General features: G+C 43.9%; 1 protein-coding gene across 1 annotated transcript in view; it reads right to left on the bottom strand.

Annotated features, from left to right (window-relative positions):
• The window catches only part of ddx6 (DEAD (Asp-Glu-Ala-Asp) box helicase 6), a 48,049-nt gene that overhangs the window by 1,699 nt on the left and 20,757 nt on the right, over positions 1–25,593 (bottom strand). Inside the window, exons 6-13 of the mRNA XM_038779589.1 lie at positions 22,315–22,461; positions 20,549–20,643; positions 14,128–14,250; positions 11,765–11,893; positions 5,130–5,246; positions 4,326–4,389; positions 3,405–3,506; positions 2,203–2,394 (exon numbers count right to left, since the gene is read on the bottom strand). Of these exons, the coding sequence (XP_038635517.1) occupies positions 2,219–2,394; positions 3,405–3,506; positions 4,326–4,389; positions 5,130–5,246; positions 11,765–11,893; positions 14,128–14,250; positions 20,549–20,643; positions 22,315–22,461 (953 nt within the window). The 3' untranslated portion in view covers positions 2,203–2,218. The remainder of the gene's footprint in view (positions 1–2,202; positions 2,395–3,404; positions 3,507–4,325; positions 4,390–5,129; positions 5,247–11,764; positions 11,894–14,127; positions 14,251–20,548; positions 20,644–22,314; positions 22,462–25,593) is intronic.

The raw sequence follows: 25,593 nt of genomic DNA, 5'->3' as shown, positions 1-25,593 counted from the left end.
AAACAGTGACAGTACACAAGGACTAGAACGCCCAAGGCAAAAGTCGAGGGGAGCAAGAATGAGCCTGGGCAGAGGCGCGGATCTAGATGGTGGTGGGGGGGGGAAAAGAGAGAGAGAGAGAGAGAGAGAGAGAGAGAGAGAGAGAGAGAGAGAGAGAGAGAGAGAGAGAGAGAGAGAGAGAGAGAGAGAGAGAGAGAGAGAGAGAGAGAGAGAGAGAGAGAGAGAGGGAGGGAAGAGGCAGACGGGTGTTAAATAGGGGGACCTGATCAAGAGGGGAACTGTGGGCGGCACAGCACCTGGCTTTGATCCCAGTCCCAGGTCACTGCACAGTCGCCTAGTGTCTGTATGTGTCACCCCCCCACAACCCAAAAAGATGTGCAGGGTATGTGCATTGGCCATGCTAAATTGTGCACTGACCATGCTAAATTGCCCCTTAACTGAAGAAGAAATTGGGTACTCAACTTTTTTTTTTTAAATAAAAGGGTTATACTATAACTATACTATAAGGGTTTACAGCTATACTAGCGGGTAAAGCTGGTGTACGGGAGGACAGCAAAGTAGACAGCCACAGCGCATCTCCCGGCAGGGAGGGAGGGCCTGGCAGGAGGGGGATCACAAATTCAGTGGAAACAAGAGGCAAAAAAAGGGGTGCATGGTAAAGCCAAGAGGGGAGGATTGGAGGGGGACACACAAGGGCAAGAGGGTATAGGGAAGAAACAAGGGGGCACTGCTTGCAACAGAGAACACGTGGAGATGACGAAAGAAAGGAAGCAGTTGGTGGCCATTTGAACAGCCCAAGAGCAAGGGCAGGCCCGATCGGGGTTCACCACGGGGGCAAAACTCCTGTACAGCGCCTATGGCAAGCATACGGACAAACGCAACTAGCTCCTAATACTTCTGGCTACACAGAAGAACAAGGCAAGGGTGCCCACTATCCATGCTCCTGTTTGTGCTGGTAATTGAGCTGCTGGCTATTGCCCTTTGATCTGCGGATTGATGGACAGACATTTAGAGAGGGGGCAGAGAGTATCACTATGCGGATGACCTGCTCCTCTACGTGTCGAACCCCCTAGCCAGAACCTAAAAGATAACCTGACTCCTTGGGGAGTTCGGGGCCTTCTCAGGTTGAACACTCAACCTGGCAAAGAGCAAAATGTTCCTGTAAACCCCCGAGAGGGAAGAGTGGAGCTGGAAGAACTGCCATTTAAAATAACCCAGACCAAGTTCAGGTAACTGGGATCCAGGTGGCACATACTACTTCGCTAGCGGTGGCTTCCTGCAACTGTTTTCTCTCCTCCACCACCACCGGTTTATTCAGTCTGTCGAGGAACTGTTCCATCCCCAAGACCCCCTCCCGGGGCTCCGAGGTGTCCCACACCTGGACGAGACTCCACAAATGGAACCTCTCCAGTCTGGTGGAGGTGGTGAAGAGGGAACTGCAAAGACCGGACTCAGTCCCGCTTTCACTGGCCGTAAAAATAGCCAAAAAGAGCATGCTGCCTGGGTTCCTCTTCTTATTCAGATCACTTCCCTTCTTCATCCCCAAATCCTTCTTCACCAGGGTCGACAAGTTAACCTTCCTTGAGGTGGAGGACAGTTACGAGGTGACACCAGGGGGGCTCAGCCAACGCCCACATGATCTGGTCCTGCCCCAGAGTTCTGGATAGCCTTCTTCAAGGCTATGTCCAAGGTGGTGGGGGCCGGGTTAGAGCACTCGTGTGTAGACAGCTGTACAAGACGAGATCGGACATACACATTATATCTGCCCACGCTTGGTAAGGAAGCCTGTCAGTGTTGCACAGTTAAGAACAGCAACAGAAAGATGTCACGGCTGGATGGGCCAGCTCATAGAATGAATGAGAAGAAATCAGATTGTTCCTTTCATGTGAAAATACTCCAAAGCTAACCAATGTACTTGCATAAAACAGGAGACCAATTCAAGTGGAGTTCCACTTCAACATATTCATGAATTGTTTGTTTTCGGATCCCCCCCGCCCAAATGGCAGTCATGACAGACAAGTCATTTGACATCACAGGATCAGAACTGAATTGGGATTGACAAAGACTCCAAGGTCCCAAACTGCTCTTTCAGCTGCAGGAGGGGCATGCCACGGGAAACACTTCAATAACTCCATACCTGCTAATCTAAATTGCATGAGCTGCAAATTATAAAACCTGGTAAAATATCTATCGAGTACTCACCAGTTTTGTTTGCAGGTTATTGTTTGTCCTCCCCGTCTGGCTCACTGTGGTACTCTGCAACGTACAGACTCTTATCAATGCTCCCAGGGATGGGCTTGATCTCGGTTCCGAGTTGCTCCTCGATGGCCTTCAGATTAAAACGATCATCGTATGTGATGAGGTTGATTGCCAGGCCCAGGTGGCCGAACCGTCCTGCAGACAAAAACATTTAAACATACTTTAGACGGTTTGCATTAAAATAAGTAGCAGTTAGGGCAGCACGGTGGCGCAGTGGGTTAGCCCTGCAGCCTCACGGTGCCGAGGTCCCAGGTTCGATCCCGGCTCTGGGTTACTGTCCGTGTGGAGTTTGCACATTCTCCCTGTGTTTGCATGGGTTTCGCCCCCACAACCCATAGATGTGCAGGCTAGGTGGATTGGCCATGCTAAATTGCCCCTTAATTGGAAAAAATGAATCGGGTACTCTAAATTTATTTTTTTTTTTAAAAGAAAAAAAAAATTAGCAGTTTGAAGTTTTATGTTGCAGAACAGTAAATCCTGTGGCCTGGACTAACAATTGAAATTTAAATCCCACCTCATTAACTGGGGCATTTAAATTCAGTTAATTAAATCTGGAATAAAAAAAATCATAAACAGTGACCATGAAATGACCAGATTGTTGTAAAACCCCATTTATTTCACCAATGTCCTTTCGGGGAGGAAATCTGCCATCCTTACCTGGTCTGGTCTAGTCTATCTGTGACTCCAGACCATAGCAATGTGGTTAACTCTTAACTGCCCTCTGAAATGTCAGCAGCAAGCCACTCAGCTGTCACCACCATCTTCTCAAAGGCAATTACTGATGGTCTATAAAAACTGGCTTTGTTAATGCCGCCCACATCTCATTAATTAAAAAAATTAAACCCACCACCCAGCTGCAAAACCCTACCCAATTTCCTGTTGGCTCAAAATCTTGGAAGCACCAAAGAACCAGAGAGGAGGTATATATGGGCCTGATTTTTACTCAACGTAACTGGCTTTGAGAAAGTTAAAAATCAGGCCTGCTTGGTTCACATCCCAACTACGGTATTATTGGAAATCACCAAAAACCAAGGAAAGAAAAGAGAACATGCCTTTCTTTGCACAGTCGCACAACCATGTGGAACCTGGGAATGGACTGCAATCTCAAGTTGACACAGGAAATAAGAAACATAGTTTAACCGTACCTGATCTGCCAATGCGATGTAGATAGGTCTCTGCAATCTTTGGGAAATCAAAGTTTATTACAACATTCACAGCTTGGATATCAATACCACGAGTGAACAGATCTGGGGGGGGAAAAAAAATAAACAGTGAAAACCTGCCTGTTTTATTTTCTTCCTCCATTTACAAAAAATAATAGGTTCCTACAAGTCAGACATTTAATTACATAAATCTGTTCAGGAACAGGAAATGGCCAGTACCCAAAAAAATGACCCTCTCTCTCTGAAGCTACCGACAGGACAGGAACTCCGGCACCTTCAAATTAAACTCCGGAGAAGAGGGCAGTCTGAGAGGATGTATTTTAAAATTTGTAAATAAGAAACATCACATCATGCAAATATCAGTTGCATATGTTAAGTTGTTATTCGGTAAAAACTGAAAAATGGCAATAAAAATATTTCAAAAAGTCCGTGTGGAGTTTGCACATCCTCTCCGTGTCTGCGTGGGTTTCACCCCCACAACCCAAAGATGTGCAGGTTAGGTGGATTGGCCATGCTAAATTGCCCCTTAACTGAAAAAAATAACTAAATTCAAGTTAACAATCACTCAATTTCCTGGCTTTAAAATTTTTATCCTTTTAGTTAGGTTTTGAAACTGGATCAAGTGGCTTTATAAGCATCTTTTTAGGCATACGGTTAGATTTTTCCTACATACTTAACTGGCCGAAAACATCAATATCATTCATCACTCCACTGGTAGATGTGACAGGAAGGATTAGCCCTGCCCAAAGACTTTTCTTCCTCTGACTGAAGGTCAATGCAATCCAATAGCAAGTGTAGTATGATATTACAACAGAATACAGACCTACCTAATCAACAAACAGCCAAACAAATGCTGAGCCGTGCAAAGTGAAATTAAACAATTTCTGAAAATTTAGTACCTACCAGTGCAAACCAAATTGCGACACATTCCATTCCTAAAATCATGGAATACACGGTTACGATGTTCCTGTCAAAACAAAACAGTGACAACTCATCTTGTCAAAAGAACTATTCATTGGTTACGATGCTGAATATAATGTGCAAAATAGACCACAAGTTTTAAAAAACCAAAAAGTGAACTTGCATGCAATAACCACACAGTTATGTCAAATCCATATATAAAAAAGGATTCAACAGCTTTTGTCCCTCTTCATCCATCAACCTACTCTCCCAGCAAAAATGAAAACAAACTTTAACTACCAATAATATTCGGAAACACTTTCTGCAAGTGTGGTTATAGAGCAAGAACAGGTAGGAACTGAACTTTAAACATTGTGACCAAATCACCTCCCAACAATCAAACACCTACAGCTTACAGACACTGGGTTACGTACTCAAAGAAGCCAGGTACCTGCAGAACAACAGCCCTATAAAAAGTTAACACCATCCAAGAACAAAGAGCGAGTGGTAAGGGAGGAACAGCATAAATTCACCCTGAACTAGTTAGGTTTCAGTCCAATTCCAGGTTAACGGAAAGAATAAGTCCTCAGTTAAAAAATGAGTAAGCAAAAAGGAATTAATCAAACACTCAGCCATTCCCTCAAAAATACAAAATTAATTAGAGGGGCTACTGCTATGGAGTGATCCTCTATAACCACACCAGGAGATGGAATAAATGGACAATGATTCTTACAAGCAATGAAAAAATTGAAATGCATCAGGTAAATTCACAATATTTTTCAACAACTGAGTAGTTCCTTTACTCACCTGCCTCATTTTAGCATGAATGTAGAAGCAGGAGTAACCCAGCTGGGAGATTTTCTTGGCCAGCAGTTCCACACGCTGGGAGGAGTTGCAGAATATAATTGACTGGTTAATCTGAAGCTAAAAGTAACAAAAAACTGTCTGTTAGTACAACTAATTTTCAAGTAAGTAAACCTGTTCATACATGCCCTGCTTCGTCACTCCAACCCAGCTACGGAGTTGGTCTGCAGGCAGCCTGGTTTGGGGCTGTTGCTGTGCTGCTCTTTAATGTAGTGATTGGTGGACAAACAAGTGGAGGATGTTGATCTGGCCTTAAATGGTCAGTCAGTATTGCCCTCATATTACAATAAACCTTCAAGTGCTCTTGCAACTCCATATGTAGACAAATTTCAACAAAAGGTGCAAAGATAACAGAAGGGGATTTCAACTTCCCAAATATTAATTGGGATAGATAAATTCTGAAAGGTTTAAGAGTGGAGGGAATTCTTAAATCACACCCACGAGAGCTTTATGAATCAGCACATAGCAAGTCTGGGCGGTACTTGACCTAGTTTTAACAAATGAAGCCAAGCAGGTGGTAGAAGTGCCAATGAAGGAGCATTTCAGTGATAGTGACTATAACTCAGTAAGATTTAAGGTAATGATGGAAAAGGATAAAGATGGACTGGAAATAACGGTTCTGAACTGGGGAAGTTCGATTTTAATACGATAAAGACAAGATCTGGCCAAAGTAGACTGGGAGCAGCTAGTTATAAGGAAAATCCACATCAGAGCAGAGAGAGTTATTCAAGAACATTCAGCCCCTCAAGCCTGCTCTGCCATTCAATACAAATCATGGCTGACCTCATCATGGCCTCAATTCCACTGTCCTGCCCATTCTTTGCAACCCTTCAACCATTACTGATTTTAAAAAGTCTAACTCCTCAATTTACTCAAAGCCCCAGAATCCACTGCACGATAGAATAGTGAATTCCACAGAGAATTTTGAGAGATGTAATTTTTCCTCATCTGTTTTGAATCTGCTACCACTTATCCTAAAACCATGACCCCTCGTTCTGGATTGCCCCACAAGAGGAAGTATCCGCTCTATGTCTACTTAGTTACTAATACAGTTCATCATCTATCTATCTTCATTAGGACTCCCCTCTTTGTTTTTTTAAACTCGAGAGTCTGGGCCTAAACTGCTCAATCTCTCCATCTCTGGAACAAATCTAGTGAACCTCCTCTCAACAGCAGCTAATGGAACTACATCTCTCCTCAAAGGGAACTAACACTGTACACAGTACTCCAGGTGCAGTCTCACTAATGCCTTGCATCGTTGCAGTAACACTTCGCTACTTCTATTCCTTTAGCTATAAACGGCCAACATTCCATTCGCCTTCCTTATTACCTGCTGTACCTTCGTACTTCACCCAGATCCCTCTGCACCAAAGCACTCATAGGAAGAGAGAGAGCAAGATGCAATGGGATATACAGGATTGGATATGGAACTAAAAGGGAGGCTTATGGTAGAAACAGTGTCTCAAAACAGTGGATGTCCTGGACCTAGAGTATAGAAAGTAGGGCCTTTGACCGGTATCTCTTGAAGATTTATTTAGTTATCCCGGACGGTGGAAATGGCTTATTCCGGAAGGAGGCAGGGTGGGGTACCCCCAATTTGGTTGGTCATGTGGAACAAAAGGGGTCTGGATGGTCCAATGAAGAGCAAGAAGTTTTTTCACACCCAAAGAACAAACGCTGAGGGATCAGACAAGGAGAGGGTGGATGGGGCATGCGCTTCACTCTGGCTTCAATGGAAGAGCCAGAGGTGCAGCAATTTTGGTTAATTAGCAGGTGCCCCTGTTGACCACCAGGATTGTGGTGGATCCTGATGGTAGGTATGTGGTAGTTAGTAGGTCTCTGGCAGGTACCTGGTAGTCATGGTAAATGTATATGCCCCCATCTAGGATGGTGTGGCAGTTATTAGAACTCTGCTGGCCTCTATCCCTGGTATGGATACACACCAGTTGGTATTGGGAGGAGGCTTCAATCGTGTGCTGGAGCCAAAATGCATCTGTCTCGGCCCAAGTCTCTGGCCTTCGCGGTCTTTGGGCCTTCATGGAGCAGATGGGGAGAACTGACTTGTGGAGATTTTTTACACCTGCATGATGAGGAGTTTCCGTTTTTCTTACATATGCACGAGATCTATTCAAGATAGACTATTACTATTTCTTGTTGGGCAAGTCCCTGTTTCCGGGGGGGGTAAAAAGGACGGAATATTTGGCGATAGTAATCTCAAACCATGCTCCACATCTTATGGATCTGGAGACGGATCCCATCCAACGGGCACAATGGAGATTAGATGTGCCATTACTAGCAGAGAAGGGGTTCGGTCAATGCAAGTCTGTGGTCATCGATGAATACTTCAGGTTTAATAAGAAATGGATCATGTCTCTCCCTCTGCGCTATTGGAGTCACTTAAGCTGGTGGTAAGAGGAGAGACAGTCTCTTCTAAAGTGTACTTGACAGGATGGTGAGGGAGGAGTGACCGGGTGGTAGGGGTGATCCTGGAAACGAATTGTCACTGTGCGGAGGACCCTACTATGGAGTTCCTGGCAACTAGTAAGTAGCAGAAATGAAATTTGACCTGGTATCCACGAAGAAGGCGGTGGGTCAGCTGCGCCGCTCAAGGACTATCGTATATGAGCATGGGGAAAAGGAGGCTGCCTGCTGTCACATCAGATGAGGCAGCAGGCAGCTTCCCAGGTGATTATATAGATCAAGGACACGGGCATTAGCTTGGTGACCACATCGAGGGAAGTCAATGTGGCAGTTGAATCTTTCTACAAGGATCTTTATAGATCAGAACTGTATACTACTGTGCCGCCACTTCTGCTGGCTATGTCCTGTCCCACTGACAGGACAGGACATACCCAGGGATTGTGATAGTAGTATCTGGGACGTTATCTGCAAGTATGATTCTGTCAGGCTGTTGCTCGACTCATCTGTAAAAGCTCTCCCAATTTTGGCACAAGCCCCCAGATGTTAGCAAGGAGGACTTTGCAGGGTCGACAGAGCTGTGATTGCCTTTGTCGATCCTGTTTCTTTGTAAAAAAAATATAAAGAGTACCCAATTATTTTTTTCCAATTAAGGGGCAATTTAGCGTGGCCAATCTGTCTACCCAGCACATCTTCAGGTTGTGAGGGTGAAACCCACGCAGACACGGAGAGAACGTACAAACTCCACACAGACAGGGTCTGTCTGATTCTTTCCTTTTTACTGACTTTGTAGTGGTTTGATACAACTTAATAGCTTGCTGGGTTTTTTCAGAGGGCATTTAGAGTCAAGCACATTGCTGTGGATCTGGAGTCACATGCAAGCCAGGCCAGGTAAGGTTGGCATATTTCCTTCCCTAAAAAGGACATTAGTGAACTGGATGGTTTTGTTTTTTGTTTTAAATTCTAGATATTTATTAGATTCAATTTGCACCACCTGCTGTGGCAGGATTCAAACCCCAGTGCCTAGAGTATTCCCCTGGGTCTCAGGATCAACAATCCAGTGACAATGCCACTATGCCATTGCCTCCTACAAAAGGTAGGGTAGACAGGAAGAAACCTTTCCCCTTGATCGAGGGGTCAATAGCCAGGGGGCAGAGATTTATGAAGCAGGAGATTTAGAGGGGATGTGAGGGGAAACCGTATACCAACATAAAGGAAGGACGGTAGAAAGAGGGAAAATCGACCATGGATATCTAAGGAAATAAGGGAGAGTATCAAATTGAAGGAAAAACAAAGTGGCAAAGATTAGTGGGAGACTAGAGGACTAGGAAATCTTTAGGGGGCAACAGAAAACTACTAAAAACGCTATAAAGAAGAGTAAGATAGATTATGAGAGTAAACTTGCTCAGAATATAAAAACAGATAGTAAAAGTTTCTACAAATATATAAAACAAAAAAAATGTGGCTAAGGTAAATATTGGTCCTTTAGAGGATGAGAAGGAAGACTTAATAATGGGAGATGAGGCAATGGCTGAGGAACTGAACAGTTTTTTGGGTCGGTCTTCACAGTGGAAGAAACAAATAGTATACCAGTGACTGATAGAAATGAGGCTATGACAGGTGAGGACCTTGAGAGGATTGTTATCACTAAGGAGGTAGTGATGGGCAAGCTAATGGGACTAAAAAGGTAGACAAGTCTCCTGGCCCTGATGGAATGCATCCCAGAGTGCTAAAAGAGATGGCTAGGGAAATTGCAAATGCACTAGTGATAATTTACCAAAATTCACTAGACTCTAGGCAGATTGTAAATTAGCAAACGTGACACCACTGTTTAAAAAAAGGAGGTAGGCAGAAAGCAGGTAATTATAGGCCAATGAGCTTAACTTCGGTAGAAGGAAGATGCTGGAATCTATCATCAAGGAAGAAATAGCAAGGCATTTGGATGGAAATTGTCCCATTGGGCAGACGCAGCATGGGTTCATAAAGGGCAGGTCGTGCCTAACTAATTTAGTGGCATTTTTTGAGGACATTACCAGTGTGGTAGATAATGGGGAGCCAGTGGATGTGGTATATCTGGATTTCAAGAAAGCCTTTGACAAGGTGCCACACAAAAGGTTGCTGCATAAGATAAAGATGCACGTCATTAAGGGTAAAGTAGTAGCATGGATCATAGAATTTACAGTGCAGAAGGGGGCCATTCGGCCCATCGAGTCTGCACCGGCTCTTGGAAAGAGCACCCTACCCCCTACCCAAGGTCAACACCTCCACCCTATCCCCATAACTCAGTAACCCCCCATAACTCAGTAACCCCACACAACAATAAGGGCAATTTATCATGGCTAATCCACCTAACCCGCAAATCTTTGGACTGTGGGAGGAAACCGGAGCACCCGGAGGAAACCCACACACACACAGGGAGGATGTGCAGACTCCGCACAGACAGTGACCCAAGCCAGAATCGAACCTGGGACCCTGGAGCTGTGAAGCGATTGTGCTATCCACAATGCTACCGTGCTGCCCACTAATGGATAGAGGATTGGTTAATTAATAGAAAGCAAAGAGTGGGAATTGATGGGTGTTTCTCTGGTTGGCAATCAGTAGCTCGTGGTGTCCCTCAGGGATCAGTGTTGGGCCCACAATTTACATAGATGACTTGGAGTTGGGGACCAAGGGCAATGTGTCCAAGTTTGCAGACCACACTAAGATGAGTGGTAAAGCAAAAAGTGCAGAGGATACTGGAAGTCTGCAGAGGGATTTGGATAGGTTAAGTGAATGGGCTAGGGTCTGGCAGATGGAATACAATGTTGACAAATGTGAGGTTATCCATTTTGGTAGGAACAACAGCAAAAGGGATTATTATTTAAATGGCAAAATATTAAAACATGCTGCTGTGCAGAGACCTGGGTGGGCTAGTGCATGAGTCGTAAAAAAATTGGTTTACAGGTGCAACAGGTGATTAAGAAGGCAAATGGAATTTTGTCCTTCATTGCTAGAGGGATGGAGTTTAAGACTAGGGAGGTTATGCTCTAATTGTCCACGGTGCTAGTGAGGCCACACCTGGAGTATTGTGTTCAGTTTTGGTCTCCTTAGCCGAGAAAGGACGTACTGGCGCTGGGGGGCGTGCAGAGGAGATTCACGAGGTTAATCCCAGAGCTGAAGGGGTTGGATTACGAGGAGAAGTGGAGTAGACTGGGACTGTACTAGTTGGAAGTATGAGGGGGGGGGATCTTATCGAAACATGCAAAATTATGAAGGGAATAGATTGGATAGATGCGGGCAGGTTATTTCCACTGGTGGGTGAAAACAGAACTAGGGGGCATAATAAAGGGGAAGAAATAAGGGGAAGTAGATTTAGGACTGAGTTTAGGAGGAACTTCTTCACCCAAAGGGTTGTGAATCTATGGAATTCCTTGCCCAGTAAAGCAGTTGAGGCTCCTTCATTAAATGTTTTTAAGATAAAGATTTTTGAAGAATAAAGGGATTAAGGGTTATCGTGTTCGGGGTGGAAAGTGGAGCTGAGTCCACAAAAGATGAGCCATGATCTCATTGAATGGCGGAGCAGGCTCGAGGGGCCAGATGGCCTACTCCTGCTCCTAATTCTTATGTTCTTATGAACCCCAGGGGTGGTGGGAATCAGGAACTGCCTAAAAGGGTGATAGAGACGGGAACCCTAAACATTTAAGAAGCATTTAGATGAGCAATTGAAACACTATAGCATACAACGCTATGGACAAAGTGCTAGAAGATGGGATTAGAATATAGGTGCTTGATGGCAGACACGATGGGCTGAAGGGCCTCTTTTCACACTGCAATACTGTTTGACTTGATGATATAGGATATTGTTACAGTAATATAGACTCACTGGGTCACCATAAAATAATTTTCAAATGTCAACAAAAAAAAATTACCAAAATGTTTATAGATCATAATACCAGCGGAACACTCTCTTTAAATTGAGCTATGGAACACCCACCTCAAAAGCACCCAACATCTCATCAAAAGGATGACAGACAGTGGAATCTTGTTACATTACAATGGAATTGGTTGCATTGTGCACTCAATCCTGGACCGCCCGATTCAATTTTAGTCACTAAAATGGCTGAAGATCAGACAACCTCTTACAACAAACTGTTAAAAACCCACAGTTGTGCAGTTCTTACCCTAGAGAAGAGTGTGTTGAGACAGTGCACCTTCTGCCGCTCTGTAACGTAGGCATAGTACTGGGTTACTCCTTTCAGTGTCAGCTCTTCCATCAGGTTAATTTCATATGGTTTCTGCAAATGCGAATTCTGACAAGGGGACAAGTTAGTGCATCATTATGCAGTAGAGTTTAACTCGTCAAAATGTGTTAAACATCTCCATCTGTCACAGTTTAGCCTCGGATGTTAGTTTCTCTGCCATTTGGCCTCTCACACCTTTGGTTCTCTCTGGGGACTGCCATTAGCAGTCTTTTCCCTTGGTTTCTGTGGCTATTAGCACCCAGTTTCCCTGGGTTTCTGTGGCTATGACTCATCTTTCATTGTCACTCCACAGTATAAATATTCCCCACATTGTTAGCTTTGACAAAGATTCATTGGACTCGAAATGTTAGCTCTTTTCACTCCCTACAGATACTGCCAGACCTGCTGAGATTTTCCAGCATTTTCTCTTTCGTATGTGGTAATCAGCAGGTTTCCTAAGCAATGTTTGACCTGGTGCCATCAGACTTTATGGGGATCAGAGTTGATGTTGAGGACTCCCAGAGCAACTCCCTCCCAACTATATACAACTGTGCCACACCTCTGCTGTCCCACTGGCAGGACAGACCCAGTGATGGCAGTGTCTGGGACATTATCTGTATGGTATGATTTCATGAGTATGTCAGGCACAAGCACCCAGATGTTAGTAAGGACTTTACAGGGTCAGCAGGGCTGGGTCTGCTTAGGTTGATGCCAGGTGGCCCGCCTGATTTCAATGGTCACCATTAGACTTGTAGTATCAGATTTTTTTTTTAATTGAATTTAAATTCCACTATCTGCCAGTGTGGAATTCAAACCCAAGTCTCCAGAGCAGTGGTACTGTCACTGGAGACAATATCACTTTGCCACTGTCTCCTCGTGGAATATGAAAGTAGGAACATTTTATTGCAGTTTTACAAGGCACTAGGATATGGTGTAGTTTGTTCTCCTTATTTAAAAAGATATTCAGCAGTGAATAGGTTTCCTGGACTCATTCCTGCATTGAAGGACTTATCTTATCAAGAAAGGGTGACAGGTTGGGTCCAGACCATTGGGAGTTTAGAAAATTGAGCAATGATCTTATTGAAATATTAACAGTCCTGAGGTGACTTGACAAGGTAGATACCAAGAGCATGTTTCACTTGTGGATGAGACTAGATAGAGTGGTCAGTATAAGAATAAAGTGGTCTCCCTTAAGACTGAAATGAGGGGAATTATTTTTCTTCCAGGAAGGATGAGGAATTCTCTTCCCAGAGAAGAGTAGCAGCTGGGCCATTGAATCTATTCAAGACAGAATTTACAGATTTTTGACAGAAAAGGCAGTCAAAGATTAAGAGGGACAGACAGAACTGAATCAAAACCACAGCCGGATCAGCCATGATCTTACTGAATGGCACTGTTGGCTTGAAGGACTGACAGCGTACTCCTGTTTCAGTCCATCCCCCCACCCCCCTCTCTCTCTCCCATATCACAAACAGTACCACATTGTAATTTGTTGCAGAAACCATGGAGTGCACTGCAAAAAAAGGTCCATGCACAATACCTGTAAACCGTTTTAAAGCAATGCCATTTTTAAAAAAGGAAAACAGACTCTAGCAGTAGCACAGATGACTGAGGAACTATATCGTCCATCAGTGAAATATAGTTGCTTTTAAGTATGAAACTCTCCAAAACAAATGTACACGGAAGTGCAAACTAACTAAAACTGGATCACAGGAAAATGTTTCTTCAACAGACACGAGGCACATCAGAGCCTAATTTTCATTTCAATGTTATCTGTACTTACAAATTGGGCGAGTGAGGGCCGACGGGGGCAGATGGTGGAGGTCCCCCGTCCTACATCGTTCAAGTGCACGTCTGAGTAACTGAACCAGAGATCCACTCATTGGTTTGGGTGGGCTTTGGGGTTGGTGGTGATGACAGCAAGAGGTAACGAGCTGCACAATGGCACAGTGGTTAGCACTGCTGCAGCTCCAGGGTCCCGGGTTCAAATCTGGTCTTGGGCGACTGTGTGGAGTTTGCACTTTCTCCCTGTGTCTGCGTGGGTTTCCTCCGGTGTCCTCCCACAGTCCAAAGATGTGCAGGTTAGGTGGATTGGCCATGCTAAATTGCCCCTTAATGTCCAAAGGATTAGGTGGGGATACTCGGATAGGATGGATGTGTGGTAAGTCGGGTGCTCTTTCCAAGGGCTGGTGCAAACTCGATGGGCCGAATGGCCTCCTTCTGCACTGTAGGGATTCTAATATGAAAAGCTCTATATGGTGTGGAGACAGTTAGCTGGGTTGTTTTAAACAACAAATTCTTACCATAAACTTCTGTACACTGAGTGGGAACGTGGCAGAGTAAAGCAAGATCTGTCTGGTTCTTGGTAACGTAGAGATTATGTCCTCCATCATCTGCACAAAGTCCTGTGACAGCAGTTTGTCTGCCTGTAGGAACAGTCAGGAAAAAGCACGGTTAAACAGTCAGCATTACACAACAGCTGCAGTAAAGCTTTCCTAATTCCAATCCTCTTGCAATAAACGGCAACATTGCATTTGCCTTCCTAATCATTTTCTATGCCTGCAGACTAACTTTTGGTGATGTACCAGGACATCCAAATCCCTCTGTGCCAGTGTTCTGCCATCTCATCACAATCTTTACAGTGCAGGAAGCCATTTGGTCAATTGAGTCTGCACTGGCTCTGATGGAGCATTCTACCTAGTCCCACTCCCCTGCCTTATCCCCGTTGCACATTGTCTTTTCAGAAAGCAATCCAATTTCCTTTAGAATACCATGATTGAAGTCTCCATCACCTTCTCAGAAATTTACTTCAGGCACCTTCTGGGTGAAAAGATTTCTCTTCACATCACTTTTCTTTCTTTTGTTAATTATTTTGAATCTAGTTCTCAATGCGCTTGAGTGGCAACTGTTTTTCCCCCATTTACCCTATCTATACCCCTCAGATTATTGAATACTGCTACCAAGTCTAGTCACATCCTTCTCATCTCCAAGGAAAACAATCTCAACCTCTCCAATCTATCTCTGGAATGATTCTTGTGAATCTTCCTAGCTACCAGAACTGGATGCAGGCTTTGCCTAACTAGGTTCTCATATAATTTCAACATGACCTCCTTAACACCTGTGCCCATGCCCCTAATAATAAAGCCCAAGACATGTTGGTCGATTGAGCAGACAAGTGGCAAATGAAGTTCAAAGAAGAGAAGTGGAGGTGATTTATTTATACAGGAAGAATACGAAGACACAGCATAAAACATAAAGGAAGAAACTCTGAGGGATGTGCAGGAACAGAGGAACCTCAAGTGTATAGGTACATAGATGGTAGGGCATGTTGAGAGAGCAGTTAACTCCAGCAAATTATTTAGGCACGATTTACCCTTAATGAATCCATGCTGGCTCTCCAAATTATCCTGCATTTAAGACCATATGAAATAGGAACAAGAGTACGCTGTTCAGCCTCTCAAGCCTGCTCTGCCATTCAATAGGATTATAGCTGAGCCAAAGTTCCTCACATCCATTTTCCTGTCCTTTCCCTGTAACCTAGGTTTCCCTTACTGATCAAGAATCTATCTCAGCCTTAAATAAACACAAGGACTCTGCCTCCTTCTCTGTGGCAAGGAGTTTCAAAGACTCACAAACCTCAGAAGAAATTTCTCCTCATCTCAGTCTGAAATTGCTCCCCTTTATTCTGAGACTGTGCCCTCTGGTCCTAGACTCTCCCATGAGGAGAAACATCTTCTCAGCATTTACCCTGTCAAGCCCCTTGAAAATCCGATAGGTTTCACCGAGATCACATCCCATTTTCTCAATTCCAATGAGTAGAGTCCCAACCTGTTTAACCTTTGCTCACAAGACAATCCCTCCATACCAGGGGGTCACCCTGGTGAACCTTCTCTGAACCGCCTTCATTGAGATAATATATTTCCTTAAATAAGCGGACCAAAGTGCTCACAGTACTCCAGATGTGGTCTCACCAGTACCTGGTTCAGTTGCAGCAAGACTTCCCATCTCCAATCCCCTTGAAATAAGGGCCCATGTTCCATTAGCATTCCTATCTGCTAGCTTTGTGTTTCGATCACAAGTACCCCAAGTCCCTTTGTGTTGCAGCTTTTCTCCATTTGTTTAAGTAAATTTGATTTTCCCTGAACTAGTTTCCAGAAGTTTCCCTACCATTGCCGACTTTATCCTTGTACCCTTTTTTCAACAAGGATGTAACATTTGCAATTCTCCAGTGCTCTGACACCACCTGTGCCGAAGGAAGACTGGAAGATCATCACCAGTGCCTCTGAAATTTCCACCTCACTTCCCTCAACACCCTTGGATGCATCTTATCTGGTTTTTATAGCTCATCAATTTGCCACCATCTTCTCAATTGTAAATTTCTAGTGCACCAATTACCTCCACACTTCAGCCAGGGTAGCATCTTCTTCCTTTGTAGAGTCAGGTGTAGAAATCACCTCCGCTATTTCTCCTGCATCCACATGCAGGCGCCCTTATTAACCCTAATCAGCCCTACTTTCTTTTAAACTACCCTTTTATTATTTATATATTTCTAGAAGAACCTGGGATTCCTTTCTATGTTAGCTGCCAGTCTCTTTTCATCCCCTCCCTTTTTTTCCAAGTTTTTTTCACTTTGCCTCTGGTCCTTCTATATTCAGCCTAATTCTCCATTGTATTTTCTACCATCTGTCATATACACACTTTTTCCTTTTCATCTTCACCTCTACCTCTCTCGTCATCCAGAATGCTCAGAATTTATTTCTCTTACCTGTCCCCTACACGGGAATATACACATTATGTTGCCGGCAATACTTGTCCTTGAAGGTGGCGTGTTTCTTTTGTGCCAACATTTGATTTCAACTCGCTCTCCTCAGATGCATTGAAATTGGCTCTCCCACAATTGTTTACCCCTGATTTGGATTGTTTCTTGTCCTATTCCATAGCCAACCTGAACCTTATGATATAATGGTCACTATTTCCTAAATATCAGTAGAAGAGCATTTGATCCACTTGGACTAATTAATTCCACAGAACCAGGTCCAACAATGCCTTCCCTCTCATTGGACCTGAAACACACCAGTGAAGGACATGATCTCAAAACACATTCCAGGAACCCTCTCACTTCTTGCATCTTTGCACTACTCCTATCCCAGTCTATGCTTTGTTAATTAAAGTCCCTCATTATAACTACTCCATAAATTAAGGGGCAATTTAGCATGGCTAATCCTCCTACCATGCACATCTTTCTGGGTTGTGGGGACAAGACCCATGTAGACACAAGAGAAAGTGAAAACTCCACAGCAAGTGACCCAGGCCAGGATCGAACCAGGGTCCTCAATGTTATAATGCAGCAGTGCTAACAGCTGTGCCACCTCCACCTCTCTAATTTCTTTCTCTACATCCCTTCCATTAGTTGGTGATCGATATACATCACCAATCAATGTTATTGCACCTTTTTTCATACCTTACCTCTAGCCACAAAGTTTCAGTCCTTCACCCTACTGGAACACTCCAGTACTGTAATACCATCTTTAATCAATATTGCCCCCACCCCTCCCACCCCCCCACATCCTTTCCAGTTTCTTCTAAACACATTGTACCCAGGAATATTTAACAGCCATAGCGGCATGGTGGCACAGTGGTTAGCACTGCTGCCCACAGCACTGAGGACTCAGGTTTGATCCCAGCCCAAGGTCACTGTGTGTGGAGTTTGAACATTCTCCCCGTGTCGGTGTGGCCCAAAGATGCAGTTAGGTGGATTGACCAAACTAAATTGCCCCTTAATTGGAAAAAATAATTGGGTATTCCAAATTTATTTTTATTTTTTTTAAAAAGGAACATTAAACTGCCAGTCCTGCTCTTCTTTGAGCTAAGTCCCTGTTATGGCAATAATAACAATTCCATCTGTCAATCTGTGCATGTAGTTCACCAATCTGTCATGTGAGAATACCTTTAAGAAATGGATGTTTAAGCAATGTACCTTTAAGAAAATAGTGATGTCAGAGAGTGGGTGGAGCCGAGCTCAATTCAGCCATTTTGAAGTTAGTTCTGAGTTTTAGTTTCAGTTTGAAGAAAGCTTGGGTGTGGCTGTGAGCTGCAGTGCTGGTGATCTCTGCCATGAAGGACCATCGCTTAATCCTTTGGTGAAATCGGAATTGTAAAAAAGTCTCAGTATTGAATATAAATCTAATGTGCTTCTGTTGGAAGGATTTGTTAAGTCTTTTGGATGTGTAAAGGAACAGTTTGCAGGATTGGGTAGTGTTGTATTAATTTCAGGGTTATCTTTGAAGTAAGGGGTGTTAAGAGATCCAATGTTTATTTAAAAGGTTAATTTAAGTTCATGGAATAAACATTGTTTTGTTTTAAAACCACATGTCCATAATTGTAATACTACACCTGGGGAACAAGCTGTGTGCTTCAAAAGCAACAATCCATTAAAGGGTTGAACTCCATGATACATTTTGGGATTCTGAAAACACCTCTCCCATAACAAATCTCATTAACCACACTCCGTGCATGCAGTGTACTAATTACGTTTCCTTTAACTTCCCATTCCAAATATTCTATTTACCTTGACACTACTCTGATTTAAGGTCAGCAGTTAATATTTTTTTACTTCTGAGGCAGCACGGTGGCACAGTGTTGCCTATTGTTGCCTACGGCGCTGAGGACCCGGGTTCGAATCCCGGCCCTGGGTCACTGTCTGTGTGGAGTTTGCACATTCTCCCAGTGTCTGCGTGGGTTTCGCCCCCACAACCCAAAAGATGTGCAGGATAGGTGGATTGGCCACGCTAAATTGCCCCTTAATTGGAAAAAATAATTGGATACTCTAAATTTATTTTTTTTTAAATAAAATTTTTTTAAAATTTTAATTATTTTTTTACTTCTCACTGCCAGCACACTGTTCCACCCCCTCCAGGTTACCATCGCTGCCAAACTGATTTAAACCCTATCCAACAGCACCTGCGAACCTCCGAGAGATCAGCACCTGCGAACCTGCGAGAGATCAGCCCCAGTCCTGTTAAGGTGTAACCCGTCCTTCTTGTACAGTTCCCACCTGCTGCTACCCAAAACTGGTCCCAATACCTCAAATCTAAACAACCTCCCTCCATCTCTGCAGCTGCATGTTGAACTGCTCAATATTCTTATTCGTATGTTCACTAGCTCATGGCACTGGGGGTAATCCTGAGATTACTGCTCTGAGGATCTGCTTTTTAATTCCCTTCCCAACTCCCTAAAATCTGCTTTCAGGACCTCATCCCTTTTCCTGCCTATGTCATTGGTCCCAATGTGTACCACAACCTCTGGCTGCGCATCCTCCCCAAAAAGAATATATTATGCACTTATCCTCGACTCTGGCGCCAGGGAAACAACAAACATACCATCCTAGAGTCATGTCTACATCCACAGAAAGATCTGCCTGCTCCCCCAATCTATGGGATCCCCAACTACTGTAGCATTTCCACTCTTCCCCTCCTGTGCACCCATGATGCCACAAACCTGGCTCTCTGAGAAATCATCTCACTCACTATTATCCAAAATGGAAAAGCGGTTTGAGAGCGAGATAGCCTCCAGGAATTCCTGCACTACCGGTCAGTTCCTCTTAGATACTTTGGCAGTTACCCACTCCCTTTCTGCCCATGTACTTCTTTGTTGCAGTGTGATCACCTTTCCAAATATGCATTAATGTAATCCTCAGCCCTATGGATGTACCAGAGTGACTTCAGCTGCCGCTCGAGAGCCATAACCCGGACTCAAGTTCCTGCAGTTGCTGACACTTCCTGCAGTTGCAGTTATCAAGGGCACTTTGCATGTGCATGACTTTCCACATAATACACATTCCACATGGACCAGCTGCACAGGTGTACCTTAAAACTTTATATAGTGTTTACAAGGTACGGTATAGGATAACTCTCCTCTCACTCACCACTGGCCTCCTCTGGAAAGGCCTAGGCATACCAATTTACAGGACTCCTGTGATGTCACTAAAGATTTATTTGTGAACTCCAAACTCTCGCTCTCTCTCTCCCTCTCTCTTCCCCACTCCCTTTCCAAACACCCACTGCTTTATGGTCGGTCTCGCTCTCTAAACACCCACTGCAATATGGGCTCTCTCGCTCCAAACACCCGCTGTGTTGTGGGCTCTCTCTCTCCCCGACCTCCTCCTGCTTTATGGGTTTTTACTCTCCAAACCTTCCACTGCTTTATGGGATTCAAATAGAATATTACTTCTTTATTCTTCCTGCTACAGTGGACAAGTTCAGACTTTCCCACATTATACTGACAATTTTTTGCCCACTCATTTAACCTGCCTAGCATCACAAATTAGGTACTATGCATGTTGGTTCGTTCATCCATAACAAATTGCAAATGTTGAGGCCCCCATCGTTGATCCTTCTGGCACTCCACCATAGCTTGCAAACTTGAAAAGATCCATTTATCCCTCCCCTTTGCTAACTAATCTTTTATTCATGCTAATACGTTATCCCTACACCACGTTCTCATATCCTGTGTAGTAACCTTTGATGTGGAACGAAGGGTGGGGGAGGGGGGAGAAAAAAGGAGAGACAAGGTGTAGAGAGGAGAGGGAGAGAACATACTCACTTTAATCAAGTACAAATGGTTCATAAAGTGAAAAGGATTACAAAAAAGGAAGGGAATTTACAATGTTACAAAAAATACCTATTGCTTCAATTTCATAACTGCATTATTTAAATGATACATTACCTCATCTAATACAATCATCTGTATGTTGTCCACTTTAGCCAAGCCTTTCTTAATCAAATCCAGGATTCTTCCAGGTGTTGCAATCACCACATGGACTGTATTAATGAAATAAAATAATTTGCATATTAAAGTCTACAGTACTGTCGAGTTACAAATGAAGAGATTATATGTTTGCTGTAAAATCAAGTACACCCACCCCTCACCAACAAAGATGAAAAGTGAACACGGAATTTAAAATCAGATGGACCCCTTCTGTGGAGAGCATATCAACCTAAAATCTTCACAACCAAAGTGAATGTATGCTGCACATCATCACGTACTCCAGAGGAATTCTGCCTGCTGGCCTGGAGGTAAAGTTTGGCAGTTATGGCACAGCTTGCAATGACAGCAGCTGAATTAGGGGCTGGGAAAGGGCAGATGGTAGGTAAAAATATGTTCACAAGGAAATCCAGGGGCGGCATGGTGGTGCAGTGGTTAGCACTGCCGCCTCAAGGCACCGGGAACCCGGTTTCGATCCAGCCTTGGGTCACTGTCTGTGTAGAGTTTGCACATTCTCCTCGTGTCTGCATGGGTTTCGCCGCCACAACCGAAAGATGTGCAGGTTAGGTGGATTGGCCACGCTAAATTGACCCTTGATTGGAAAAAATAATTGGGTACTCTACATTTATAAAAAAAGAAATCCAGAAGTTATAAAAACATTAAAAATATTCTACATGATTCAAAGCAGCGGTTGAAAGCAAGGATGCATTTTACTGTTAACTTGTCCTATTTACACATGGATTATACAGACGATGATAATCCACTGGTTATATTTATACCCTGGCTCAACAGTACATTTTAATCTTTCAATTCTGAATGTGCTTTCAGTATCAAAAGATACAAAATACAGTTACTGTTTCAACTGTTACACAAGGTTAGTAAAAGAACTCTACTGATGCCTTTTGATTCCAAATAAGAAATTTGCGCAAAGATGGAGAGACTGGAGAAACTGGGATTCTGCTCCATAGAGTATAAACATTTCTTACCCTGGATGGATATTTTCCAGAGGGGGGATTATCAAAAATTCTGCACAAAAGATAGATGGGGTCCAACACAAGTCTGTTTCTTGTGCAGTAATGTCTTCTATTCTGTCACTAGCATTCTCTTTTCTGTCAGAAGGTTGTGGGTTTAAAGGCTTTTGAGCACAATCATCGAGACTTAATCCTCCAGTGCAGCAGGGGTGTTCCCTTCTCACGAGGTGCCATTTTTCAGACAATAAATTAAACCTAGGTCTTGTCTACCTTCTTAGAGTTTCACAGAAGATTCCATGACAATTTTGAAGAAGAGTGGGGAGCCACAGCAGAGTCCTAGCGAATATTACCCCTCTATCAATGTCACCAAATAGATTATTATTTGTGGGAAATTGCTGTGCACGAATTGGCTGCCACATTTCCTACGTGGCAATGAGAACAAAATTTAAAAACTACTTCACTGGCTGTACAGTACATCGATACATCCGGATTGGGTGAAAGGTGCTATAGAAATATATTTTTCAAAAACTTATTAAAGTTTACAAGTGGGAGGATACACAGGTAATGCTGCTGGCATCATTACTGCTAGAAACTGAAAGGCGAGGTGGCTATTTCGACTTTGTGGGAGACCTCAGCTTACAAGAGGGGATCTACTCTATCTACTGAAATCTAAATACCTGCATTTCTGCAGTGTTGTATTTACTGACAGAAGGGTTCAGATCAGGTATGCTATGTATGATATTGGGCTACTCTCACCAGTCTCATCGAGCCTCAGGATGTCATCCCGGAGATTGGTTCCTCCTGTGGTAGCCATCACTTTCACGCCACCCATGTGCTTGCTGACCTGGATACAAATCTGACTGACTTGCAGTGCCAGCTCTCGGGTAGGCACAATCACCATAGCTTTAAAAACAAAAGTAAAGCTCCATTAGTTATCAATGCAGGTAGCACATTAGTTGTCAATGTGACAAAACAATGGAGTCATTCACCTCTGCAACCAAACTTCCAAATCATTGTTGCAAAATGAAAGTCACTGTGAATTCCAAAAATGGAACTTAAACAGATTTCTTCTGAAGAGTTTATATTGTACAGTTACTTCAAAAACATTCTATATTAGGGTTCAAGGGCAAGCACTCTTTCTATATTGTGGGCAGACTCCAGAGGCCAACTTTAAACCAAAACTGCACAATTCAGCTTTCAATGCCAAGATATGCATTGGTCACAATGCCTTCTATAAGCACAGAAATTGCTTCGATCATCAGTGTCGATCTCGTCCAGCAACCACAGAAACAGCCCTTCTGGATCTCTTGGGCCAGCATGTTAGTAGTATCAGTTCTGACAGAACACACCACGAAAGTTAGACGGCTGTGGGTCAAGTCCCACTCCAGAGACTCCCTAACATGTTACAATGCTCTTCAAATGAAGCCATATTAGGTAGAACTTAGAAACCCAAAAAGGAGGAAGCACATTGCTGCGAGTGTTTTATACACCCACTAACAGTCCGATAGAAATAGAAGGGCATATATGAAGGCAAATTTTAGAGAAGCGTAAAAGTTAGAGTAGTGATGGTGGGGGAATTTCAACTTCTCCAACATTAACGGGGGGGGGGGGGGGGGGGGGTGCAGAGTTCTTTAAGCCTGTATGTAGACGGTCCTATAAGACAGGAGGTGGTCCTAGACTCCGCGGGGCAAGTGGTGAAGCATCAGTGGGGGAGCATTGTGTAGACTGCGATCAAAACTCTGTTAAAAGAGTGTTATGGAAATAAGGTTTGGGGGGCGCGAGCAATTGGAATAAGATCTGATATGATTTGGCCAGAGTGGACTGGCAACAGACACTTTTAGGTAAATCTGTGACAGAACAGTGAGCATTCAAGAAGGAAATAGGTAGAGTACAGGGCAAACTTGTTTCAATAAAGAAAAGAGGGTGGGACCAACATATCCCAGTAAAGCCTGGATATCAAGGGATTATATAGCATTGGATAAAGAGAAAAGGGGAGGCTGAACGCAAATATGGAGGGCTCATAACAGCAGAAGCCCTACAAGAGTATAGAATGTGCAAGAGGTAACTTAAAAAAGGAAAGTGGAGAGCATAAAAAGGGACATGAAAAGATACTGGCAGGTAAAATAATGGAAATCCTACATTGTTAAAAGTTGTTTAAGGGGTGGCACGGTGGCTAGCACTGCTGCCTCTCAGCAGAAGGGACCTTGGTTCGATTCCAGCCTCGGGTGGTGTGTGGAGTCTGCACATTCTCCCCGCCTGTGTGGGTTTCCTCCGAGAGCTCCGGTTTCCACCCACAGACCAAAGATGTGCAGGTTAGGTGGATTGGCGATGCTAAATTCCCCCTAGGGTGGGGTTGCAGGAATAGGGCAGGGGATTGGGCCTAGGTAGGGTGCTCTTTCAAAGGGACAGTGCAGACTTGATGGGCCGAATGACCTCCTTCTGCACTGTAGGGATTCTATGAAAAGTACATTAAGGATAAAAGGATAACTAGGGAAAGAGTAGGCCCCATTTAGGACCACGTGGTAATTTGTAGGGGATTTAAATTACTATTTTGTGTCAGTGTTCAGGCTCTGTTTGCCCGACAGACTTAAAAGAGGACAAATTCCAGGGCCAGATGAAATGTATCCCAGGCTGTTGAGTGGGGCAAGGGAGAAAATAGCAGGTGCACTGGCAGTAATTTCCAATTCATCTCACCACAGGAGAGATGCTGGAGGGCACCCAATGTGGTAACATTATTCAAGAAGGGAGGAAGGGATAGACCAGGAAACTACAGGCCAGTCAGTCTAACCTTGGTGGTGGAGAAACTATTTGAAGCAATTCTGAGGGATGAAATTATTCTGCATTTGGAGAGGCATGATTTAAATCAAGAACACTCAGCGTGGTTTTGTTAAGGGGAGGTCATGCCTGACCAACTTGATTAAATATGAATTTTTCGAAGAAGTGAGGTGCGTAGATAAGGGCAATTCATTTGACAGGGCATAGAGTATAAAAATTGGTATGTTGCAGCGGTATAGAACCTTAGTTAGGCCACACTTGGAGTAGTGTTCAATTCTGGTCACCACACTACCAGAAGGATGTGGAGGCTTTAGAGATGGTGCAGAAGAGATTTACCAGGATGCTGCCTGATATGGAGGGCATTAGCTATGAGGAGAGGTTGAATAAAATCGGTTTGTTCTCACTGGAACAACGGAGGTTGAGGGGCGACCTGATAGAGGCCTACGAGGGGCATAGACAGGTTGGATAGTCAGAGGCTTTTCCCCAGGGTAGAGGGGTCAATTACTAGGGGGCATAGGTTTAAGGTGCGAGGGGCAAGGTGGAGAGGAGATGTACGAGGCAAGTTTTTTTTTAACACAGAGGGTAGTGGGTGCCTGGAACTCGCTGCAGGAGGAGGTGGTCGAAGCAGGGACGTTAGTGACGTTTAAGGGGCAACTTGACAAATACATGAATAGGATGGGAATAGAAGGATACAGACGCAGGAAGTGTAGAAAATTTTAGTTTAGATGGGCAGCATGGTCAGCACAGGCGGTGGGCCGAAGGGCCTGTTCCTGTGCTGTACGTTTCTTTGTTCTTTGACATCGTCTACGTGGCTTTTGACAAGGTCCTACATGGGGATAGCGACAGTAAGAGCCCTTGGGATCCAAAGATATTTGGCAGATTAGATTCAGAATTGGCTGAGTGACAGGAAGAAACTGGGGATGGTCAAGGAGTTATTTTCTGACTGGAAGCTCGTGTCCAGTGGGGTCCCATGGGGATCAATGCTGGGCACTTTTGTAGTTTACTTTGTGTGGTTTACATAAATGATTTAGACTGGAATGTTGGAGTTTGATCAGTATGTTTGTGGATGATAAGAAAATTGGTAGGGTGGTATACAGTGAGGAGGCTAGCCGTTGATCACAGGAAGATATAGACATGTTGGTCAGATCGGTGGCAAATGGAATTCAATCCAGATTAAGTGTGAGGTGACGCACTTGGGCAGGACAAACAAAGCAAGGGAATACATGGTGAACATTAGGAACCTAGGGACGCACTGGGGAT

Source organism: Scyliorhinus canicula, chromosome 19, assembly GCF_902713615.1.
Source record: "Scyliorhinus canicula chromosome 19, sScyCan1.1, whole genome shotgun sequence".
Taxonomy (NCBI): domain Eukaryota; kingdom Metazoa; phylum Chordata; class Chondrichthyes; order Carcharhiniformes; family Scyliorhinidae; genus Scyliorhinus; species Scyliorhinus canicula.
This window is presented reverse-complemented; position numbering and strand designations above follow the sequence as displayed.